We start from the raw sequence: 10,195 nt of genomic DNA on the forward strand, positions 1-10,195 counted from the left end.
AGCAGCCTGGTCTAGTGGAAGGTGTCCCTGCCCATGGCAGGGGGGTTGGAACTGGATGATCTTGGATATGTGATGTGATCTCCTCCCTCCATGCTTTTTAAGACTCTCAGTTTGTACAAGTTTATAAATGTGCAGTGAAGCCAGAAGAGGATGTTTTATATAAACTGAGTTTAATTGGAGACAAAAGTTAATTTCAAAATCTTTGAGGGAGTGTTGAACTCTGATATTTTCCTGTTGAGGTTTCAAATGGTGTGAAATTGCTGTTACTGAAGGATTCAGATAGTATCATAGCACAAGTGCTTGGATTTATTTTTGTGTTGTTTTCTTCTCCACAAACCAATTCCCTGAAGGCACAGCTGCATTTTTCTTCTGAAACATTGGTACCGAGGTTGGCAAACGAAGTAGAGAATTACTTGGTGGAGGAGACAGATGTATCTAATACTGGCTCTCTTTTTGGTTTAGCAGGTGGTTCCCGTGAGCAGTTGTCCATGAATGGTTTTCAGACATGATGGCCGACCAGCCGCCCCCATTAGAAGCGACGCCTATATTGAATGAAGTGCCACTTCTACCTCATATGGTTAATGGGGACAGCATCCAACAGGCAAGTAAATCCCTCGCGCTTCCATGATGCAGGTTGTGTAAAGCTCTGCCAGCAGTGGTAGCAGGGAGGTTGAGTTCAACCATAGACAAACTGTTGTACAACTTGTATGATGGCTGAAAGGGCAGGAGGCTTGAAATAAAGCAACTATGATGCTGATTTGCAAAGTTTGAAAAGCATGTCGTTCTCAGCACTGATCCTCTCTGTATCTGTGCTTCTCTTTTACTGATGAGAAGAAAATAATTCCATTAATTCCATTAATATAGTGGAAACATGACAAGGTTGCAGGCTAAAAGGAATGTTTGTTATATGCATGTAAGTGCTTTAAAATTAAAACCACAAAATCAAAGAATGAAAAGAAAAATATAGGGATTTAATAAAGCACTAAGGTTTTGAAATGTCATTTTAAAGCTCATGTAAAATGATCAGTGAAGATTAGCAAGTGGTTGCTTGAAACAGAGAAGTCTGTTGCAGGGAAATAAGAGGAAAAAGACCTTGGCTTCTGGATATTAAGTATCTTCGTTAATAATTACAGTGAAGTGGTGAAACCTGAGTATATTCAGTTGAAACTTTAGAATGTTATTGTACACAACCCTTCAGAAGTACCTAGTATGATAAGCAGTAAAGACAAAAATGAAAACTAAACCATCTGAAGCACAGACTTGTAGGAATTGTCTGTAAACGTGAAGTGGATTTACTGTTTGGCAGTCGAAGCTGAATGTCTTGTAGTATAAACGCTGAGGTATCTTCCCGTCATTTGGAGATAGACTTTCAGTGCCCTCAGAAATATCACAGGCATTTTAACACTGTATCTTAATTTAAGAAGCATTGTCCCCCTGGCCTAGCAGCTACAAACATGACGGATCCTGGTAGGAGAGAAAAGGTTGGTTGCTTTGTTGGTTTCAAATAGCTGTGTAGCTGCTCGTTGACCAGTGGCGATTCGACAGGGTGCTAGATAATCTCATCAAGGCTCCATTCCCCATGAAAGGGTGGACCGTGTGATCTCTCCAGGGCCCTTCCAACCTGGGCTGTTGTACGATTCTGTGATGATAAAACACAAATTTGAAAGCTCTGTGTGCCCAGGGTTAAATAATTATGTTGTTGAAGCAAGGGACAAAACTGCATGTTGCTTTAGCCTGATCAGTATATACTACCTTCAAGTGTCTGATGGTAACTGAAATAGGAAGGAAGGGGTCAATCCATAGAGAAAAGTCGCATTAAAGTTTCCGTGAGGATAACTGTGGTATGAAACGATTATGAAGGGTAACAGTGAAGATCTTGGCTTGTTTGAATGTACAGTGGGTAAACAGGGCACAACAACAAAATTGTGAGTTGTTGAGGGTCTGATAGACCATGAATGCTGAAAAGTTTTAAATGAGCTATCCTTTACTTTGTGATTGTTACAGATGGGGAAGGATTGTAGTACCCTTGTTTGTAAAAATAGCCTTTTTTTTTGAAAAAAAGTCTACTCTGCTCTTGTGAGACCCCACCTGGAGTGCTGCGTCCAGCTGTGGAACCCTCAACATCAGAAGGATATAGACCGGTTGGAGCGAGTCCAGGGGAGACCACGAAGATGCTCAGAGTGCTGAGAGAATTCGAGGTGTTCAGCTTGGAGAAGAGAAGGCTTCGGGGAGGCCTTATTGCAGCCTTCCAGTGCTTGAAGGGGCTACAAGGATTCTGGGGATGGACTTTTTACAAGGGCCTGTAGTGACAGGACAAGGGGTAATGGGTACAAATTGAAATCAGGGAGGTTTAGATTAGATATCAGGAAGAAATTCTTCACGGAGAGGGTGATGAAGCACTGGGCAGGTTGCCCAGAGAAGCTGTGGATGCCCCATCCCTGGAAGTGTCCAAGGCCAGGCTGGATGAGGCTTGGAGCAACCTGGTCTAGTGGAAGGTGTCCCTGCCCATGGCAGGGGGGTTGGAACTGGGTGATCTTTAAGGTCCCTTCCAACCCAAACCATTCTATGTTTCTATGATTCTACTCTGCTGTGTTTTTTTCCCTCACACTCTGGAGAGAAAAGTATGGTGACTGTTTTGAAGTGAGTAAAGCTATGGAGTCTCTAAGCTAGTTCTGCAGTTCTAGCATTAGCAATGTGAAACCTTAGACACTGACCAGCTGTGAGGTTATTCCGTACGTAGTGTTCCACAAGGAAAAGAGATCAAGTAGATGTAGTTGGAGACCATCTCCATAGCTGTATGTGTACAGCGTGCCTTGGTGTAGATCAGTGTGTAGAATACTAGTGTGTGTTGAACGACACAAAAGAAGGTGGCAGTCATTGAAATTTTTGGAACCTCGTGGAGACTGTTTGCTATCAGGTGAGGTTAAAAATAAACAACAGTTGTATATTGGAAATACGTGGGAACATGATGTTTGAAGAGTAGACTTGAAGGCTGAATAGTGTCCAAGACTTGTAACTGAATTATATTGGAAAAAATGAGTAAGTCTGTCTAGTGAAAATCTTCATGGGACCAGGAATGTGATTCCCTGTTAATTTTTTCCAGTATTTCTTACTCTAGTGTGTCTGTGTATAAACAACCATGTCACGCTGCCACCCTTTGGTCGCCTGACACGGACACTCGCTGCTCTTGTTTGTGGCACTTCTCTGTAGGGAGACTTCTGAGCTACAGTCTCATGCTGGAAAGTTTAAACAGAGTATTAAATAGAGTGTCACCTTAGGAGCTTTATTCACGCAGATGATAAAAATACTTTATATTTTGCTTCCTGTGCCATAGAGGATCGGCTAATTAGAGAGTATTTTGTCTTCAGAAATAAGACTTGTGCTGTTTGGCCAATTGCTGCAGTCAGATACAGCACCCAGCTCATTAGGTTGGTTTCACATGAAGTTGAAAGTTTTCTGGAATGGTTTCTTGTTCTGAAAAGGCTTCAGCAACGGCGAGTCTCTGAATAAGGGATAAAAGCAAAACACTGCCCAGTGCTTTGAAATAGCTCGATCCCACTAGTTCTGAAACGGTTGTGCGTGACGCGTGACATACCTGTGACTCCTCGCACTAGTGTTTCACTGGGCTTAGACTGGTTAGAAACACTCACGCTTCCTGGAAATTTTCTTTGGTGGAAGGTAGCTGGAACTGCTTTGGCTTCATTAACTACAGTGAGTCATTCCTCTAAGACATTGCCCCATGCATTCCTGAAATTCCAGTCTCTGAACTGCTCTACAGCCCTGTGATTACACCACTAACTTGTGATCCTTTTCCCTGAGTTCAGTTAATAGTTTCCTGAACTGTTTGTGAGAACTTGAGTTAATTGAAACCTGTTCTGAAGATCTGAGGCTCTAAATTTCTAAAAGGATCCCTTTCCTGCCTCTGCTGTTTTCTTGCTCCAAGATGAGCCTTGCTGTGAGGTTTAATACCTGCCCAGAGAGTCCTGTCCCCCCCAGTGTCCTTCCCCAGCTGCTGCTGGCAGCAGAACCCTTCCTCCTCCTTTGTGCTCTGACCATACCCGCCCATTCTTGTCTGTTTTCTGTAAACAAGTAACAGTACTTCTCCCTCTCGACTCCTAGAAGTTCAGTAGAGTGTAGTCATAAATTTACTTTTATACTGGCAGATCTGCTTATGTTTCAGTGTTTTAATTAGGCCATTTTTAAAAGAATTATCTGCTATCTGTCCTTCTCGTGTAACTGTAATAAATATTCCTGACTGGCTAAGTGGCCTTTTCAGGGGGTTTTGGTGTTTTACTTATGTCCAGAAGCAACTCAGCTACCTAAAGTAAAATTAGTCTCTGTTGTGAACTCACTGGAGCAGGGTCTGTCTTCATATATGCTTCTGCATCCCCAGTTGAAAAATGAAAGCTAAGATTAACAGAGCAATATGCAGAAGCTGCAGGATCGGTGTTAGCGGGCTGCTCCTTTGAGCCTTGCCGTACACACAGTGGTGTAAACGGAACAGACCTGTGCAGCCCTCGGTCTCCTTCCGTGCAGAAGTTGCACGCCCAAAGAGTAGAGGGAGAGGGAAGCGGGAGGCGTAAGCTGCAACTTGGGGAAACTTGGGTGTCTTTGCACTTATTTTGTTTTAGCTGGAGAAATGTGCTTTGGTTAAAGCCGGCATGAGATGCTTGGCAAATGCTTTGGGAAGGAGTAGAATCATAGAATGGTTTGGCTTGAAAGGGACCTTAAAGATCACCCAGTTCCAACCCCCCTGCCATGGGCAGGGACACCTTCCACTAGACCAGGTTGCTCAAAGCCTCATCCAGCCTGGCCTTGAACACTTCCAGGGATGGGGCATCCACAGCTTCTCTGGGCAACCTGTCCCAGTGCCTCCCCACCCTCTCCGGGAAGAACTTCTTCCTGATATCTAATCTAAACCTCCCCACTTTCAATTTAAACCCGTTACCCCTTGTCCTGTCACTACAGGCCCTTGTAAAAAGTCCCCCCCAGCTTCCTTGTAGCCCCTTCAGGTACTGGAAGCTAGTGGAGCTGGTAAAAATGCAAAGAATGAACGAGGGACCACAAGGTCTTTTTAAGTCTCATTCTCTTTGGTGATCTTTTTATTAATGACTAATATAATAGAATGCAGGTGTGCTAGATAAATCTGCAGCCAATATGAAATGGGAGGAATTGCAAGTATCTTGGAAGCCTGAAATTATTTTTATTACTAAAATGATAATCTAGAAAATTAGGAGCAAGTACAAAGTACTATGTTTAGGTGGACTAATCAGCTTATAAGGAATGACTGTTTAGTAGTGCTCTGTGAGAAAAAAGTCTGCCAAGGAATGGATAAAATTCCCCAAAGGATTTATATACAGGGTGTGGCATCTAAAAACCAGTCTTTTTTCATTGCTGCTTTATTCTTTATTTTGCTGGTGGTTGAGACGTGGAGTAAGGGTTAGGTTGAAGCAGGGGATGTTGAAGTGAGATGATGAAATCTGCAGTGATGAGGGCAGTGTAACTGTGGTGCAGACGCCTGGGGAGTCCATCACTGGAGATGCAGCAGCACAGAATAGACAGCCTTGTTCATAAATGTCACGTGTAGTTCATTTTTACCAGGGGCTAGATAACATGGTGATCTCTTCAGGTCATGTCTGTTGGATATAATTGTCATTCCATGGATAGTATTAAATATTTTGTAAAAATTGAATGAAAGAAAATTACACTTTTTGAGTTTCATAGCTAGTTTTACAAATATATTTTATTTAAACTTTTACACTGGCCTTTCTTCTTTCTGTGCTAGCTGTCACCAGGGTGGAAGTTTGACTGTGTAACTGTGCAGTTCTTTCATGGCCAAACCCCTCATTTTACTAAAGAATCAGACCTCTGCGTATGGAATACAGTAGGATCTCACTGCAAAATTCTTATAGTAATGTCACCTTACAATAAAACCAAAGCACGTGCTGTGAGTGGGGTACAATGAGGTGATCGTTTGTGTTACCCAGCACGAGGGAAACGATGCTGTAGGCTGCCTGAGGAACTGTTCTGGCACACGTGCACATGAACTGATGTGATAGTGTATGTGATCCTGTCCAAACGGACCTGCAGAATCTCACTGTGAGCGGTGTTTCGATAGCTACAGGATTACACAAGCATGTGAGAAGACAGACCTGCTTTTCCAGGAGCTGTAAAGCAGAGGTGGTAGGCATGACCTGCTTTATCACCTCTTCTGTCCTCCTTCCACCCCCAAAGGACCGCACACTTTATCTCCTCCGATGCTATCAAGTAACTTAATACTGTCAAACTACATACCAGCATGATTTCAGTGGAAAAACATGGCTGAGTTTTTTGGGCAAAACGTGTTTTTTAACGTGTGTTTATAGTCCTGATTTTGCCAGTTTAGCCCTGAAACTGAAATAATCTCATGGGCAAAGCTTGGAAAGTAAGGTAATTCATTGTTTCAGTAAAAGAAGAAAAAAGCAGTGTGAAAATACTGAAAAGAAAAGCTTAGAAATTTAAATTAAAAAAAACCCAAACTCCTCTTTTGTGTTTTACTTTCTACAGGTTATTCTTGTACAGGTAAACCCAGGTGAAACATTTACAATTACAACTGAAGATGGACACATTCAGTGTATTCAAGGTAAAGGACAAACTGAAGTACCGAATCCAAATATCTTGATTCTCCAAATACCACAAAATTGCTACCAGTATTTGTTTCTGTAATGTCAAATGTGTTTTTATGTTATGCAGTGTAATCAACCAGATTTTTCACTTTGTACTTAAAGCATAAATGAGGCAGCACGGGGAAACTGCCAAGATTCCCTGCATCTCTGCTGCTGATTGATAAAAGGCTGGCATCTCGGCTGTGTTTGTAATGATCCTTGGATAACTGTCTTCAGAATCTTAACGCATGAATTACATGGCATTTAGTCTGGAGTAGCCTCAGCAATGTTAATAGGCGCTGGGTGACCTCGCTTTACTGTAAGGTAGTGGCATTAGCTGACCTTGTGGGAAGCTTTGCTACCCTCTCTGTGGGGCTACAAACTGCTTTTTACCTTCTGGGTAAGCGATAGAACTGCAAATCTGAGTCGGGTCAAAATAGCTCCTGTAAGTCACGTTGAATTTATCAGTACTTCCATTTTGGGAGCATTTTTCACCATTCCAAATGACATTATATAAAATGTGTCCATTCTGCTTTCATCAAATCCCAGACAGGAATACTTTCTTTTAGCTGGATGTGGAAAATAGTGTGTTCTTATTTTTTTGAACTAAAATTTATCTATGCTGATTTTTGTACAATTAAAGAAATACTGTTGGTCATTGGGATAAATCTAATCTGTGCTTTCTGTAGAATAAATGTACAGCCATACCTGCATTCAGCAATATTATCTAAAATTCTGAATGCATCCTGACGGTTGTAAAATCGTGTGTATTTTGAATGTGAGTTACCCATCGGTGACATAAATTGCATCATTTTTCCTGATGGAAACATGGTACAGTCACTTTTATTTTTTTCACCTCACAGTCTTGATTAAGTTTCTCTCCTAACTGACTTTCCAATTGGAATGTTTAATCCTTGCTTCTAAATCTGCTTGTCTAAAAGTAGTTCCATAAATACAGAGTTGGATGCAGTTGATGACTGTTCAGACACCAGCGTGAGCCTCCGCCTTTGACAAAAAGGTACCTCGAGTTTGTAAAAGCCTTGTTTGTTAAAAAATGGCACCTTGTTCCTTCCCAGGTCCAGCACATGTTCCTATGATGTCACCAAATGGTTCTATGCCGCCTATATTTGTGCCTCCGGGTTATGTATCTCAGGTAAACTTGAATTTATTCTTATATTGCAACGTGTATGTGGGTGTGGCTTTTAACAGGATGGCTATTGACTGTTTTATCTGGAACAGTTGTTAAAAGCACTTCCCAGATTTTTTCCAGTGAACTTACCAAGTCTTTAACTCATTTTATTGTAGGCTCTAGCACCTTTTGCTCGCTTAGTAAAATTTTATCTGGTTTTCAGGACTTTAGTGCGACTACAGGGCAGTAAAAGATTGCTTTAGTGAGACGCCTCCGATTTGGCTGTCTGTTGAGCTCCATTAACAGGATCCACGTCCTGATTTGTGATCAGACACGTTTTCAAGGTGCCTGGGTCACATGAAGAGTCACAGTTGACAGCAGCCTGCTACGTGTCAGTGGACTGATGAGCATAGACAGTGCTTAGCTCTGCTAGAAACAGGCTGATGGGAACACAGCCAGGGGGCAGCTTCAGAGTTGAACGTGTCTCACGCATACTCCTGTTTCTTCAATTGAGGTTATATGGGTCATATACCAGTATCATTCTCTCTTTCATCCCTAAGGTCTTTTTTTTTTCTCCCTGGATGATATAAGATAACTTCTCTTTAATGTCTGAATTCAGATATTTCTATTTTGATGCAACTGTATTCATTGAAGTTTGCAGTGCCCCTTTCCTCACCAGCTCTCATCTCCTTACCATTCAGCAAAACACTCCACTGTTACAGCAGAAGTGTGAAGACGAGTGTCAGTGCTAGTGACACGTGCCTGTGAAATGAGCAGGACTCTGGGCTTCTCTCCCAGCTTCACTTTTCCATTCTCACTGGTTTTCTACTCCTCTGCGTTGTTAAGTCGTAGCCTATCAGACCTGCCTGTGGTAGTTGAACTCTTATCGGAGATACTTGAAGTTACCGCGTTGATTTACTTTTAAATTAATGGAGTTTTAAAGGGAAGTAATTAAAAGCAAGTGTTTAAATGGCATAGGTTAGGATTCTCATTTTCTGGTGATGTTCAGAATTAGTTTTCCGAGTAGGCTTGAAAACCTTGTAACGGTATGTTCTTGAGTTGCCCAGGCAGTTGTCTCTTTGCATGCAGGTGCCTCTGCAGTTTGTGCTTCTGCTATTGTAAGTAGGTACTTTCATGCAGACCCTGAAGGAAGATCCTCCAGATAATTCATGCATCAATCTGAAATGGAGTCTTTGGTGCAAACTGTATGCAAAGCACTGGCAAACGCTGAGGCGTACAAACTGAAAATGCATTTGTTCTGTGTTTGCTGTCACAGGAAGCTGGGGGGTTTGGTTTGGTGGTGTTTTCCCTTGGCCTTTATGACAGGGATAGGCGTTTGAAACCAACTTTAAATCAGGGCTTGAGCTACTTAGACTGATCTTGTTAGCAGATGAGACTTTAACTTTCTGCCCCCTAAAAGTGCCTGGCAGAGCCTGAAGATATTAGGTTGGGTTCTGCATAAGTGGAACAAAGTGATTCAGTGGTGGAATAATGGGGAGATTGCAACCTCGGACTGTAAAATCATGTAAAAGTCCAGTTGTGTTAATGCATCCCTTCTACCCAAAACGGAGGCCTGGACTCTTGCTTAGCAGATACGTACAGTTACCGTAGCCACCTGCGCGCTTTGACCTGTGTGTGTTACGGCGTGTGTCACAATCATAACGCAGTGCAATGGAGTTCAAGTGGTGTCTTCAGTCCTGCTGATGAACCAAAAAGCCCCCCACGTTGTTTTCGGAACAGCGTGTTCAGTGTAAGCTTGGTCTTAAGTGACTTTGCCTTGTAATTTTTTTTTCCTTCCATTTGAAGTCTGTTAAGAATTGCTAATTGCGCAGCTGACTTGGAGGTCGTCTCAAGCTGAATTTTGTCATTGCAGTTTGTGAGTGGACACATTCTGTTTTCCTTAATTTCTCATTAGCTTGCTCTGTTTTCTGCTGAGAAGCTTTTAAAAATGTACTTTTGGCAAAAGCAATATTTCGGCATCCACAGTGCCTCCTTGGCCAACAAGGAAACGCTACAGTGATTTCTTACGGCCAAACCAAACATGATATAAGAGAGGATCTTGAAGGAGCTAACAGGATAAAACATATGGCCTGCTTTTGTGTAAGTGCCTGAAAGTATAAATAAAAATCTTCTAAGAGCAGTTTTTATTTTGTATAGTTTACTTTAGAGATTGCATTAAAAAAACCCTTTATTTGCATCTCAGTTTTGTTACCAGCCTGCAGCTGGAATGCACACCCTCCCCTTGCATCCACGGCTGATATTTTCTGCTGACTGCATGATCCACCTCTGTTAATACTGAAGCATTTTAAGGCCCTGCCTAATAGCATTCATGATCTGCATTTTTAAATGCAGCTCGGAGGAGATGACTGGTGTAGAAGGAAGGAGGCATAAAGCTGCAGACTAATTTTAAACCAGTCTAAGA

The 10,195-nt window shown here is 42.1% G+C and overlaps 1 protein-coding gene across 1 annotated transcript in view; it reads left to right on the top strand.

Moving 5' to 3' along the window:
- Positions 1 to 505: 505 nt before the first annotated feature.
- The window catches only part of LOC104508404 (fibronectin type-III domain-containing protein 3a-like), a gene marked incomplete at its 3' end in the record, with an annotated part of 27,116 nt that continues 17,426 nt past the window's right edge, over positions 506 to 10,195 (top strand). Inside the window, exons 1-3 of the mRNA XM_010150014.1 lie at positions 506 to 601; positions 6,547 to 6,622; positions 7,721 to 7,797. Coding sequence (XP_010148316.1) covers positions 506 to 601; positions 6,547 to 6,622; positions 7,721 to 7,797 — 249 coding nt within the window. The remainder of the gene's footprint in view (positions 602 to 6,546; positions 6,623 to 7,720; positions 7,798 to 10,195) is intronic.

Source organism: Eurypyga helias, unplaced genomic scaffold (genome assembly GCF_000690775.1).
Source record: "Eurypyga helias isolate BGI_N326 unplaced genomic scaffold, ASM69077v1 scaffold41134, whole genome shotgun sequence".
Lineage (NCBI taxonomy): Eukaryota > Metazoa > Chordata > Aves > Eurypygiformes > Eurypygidae > Eurypyga > Eurypyga helias.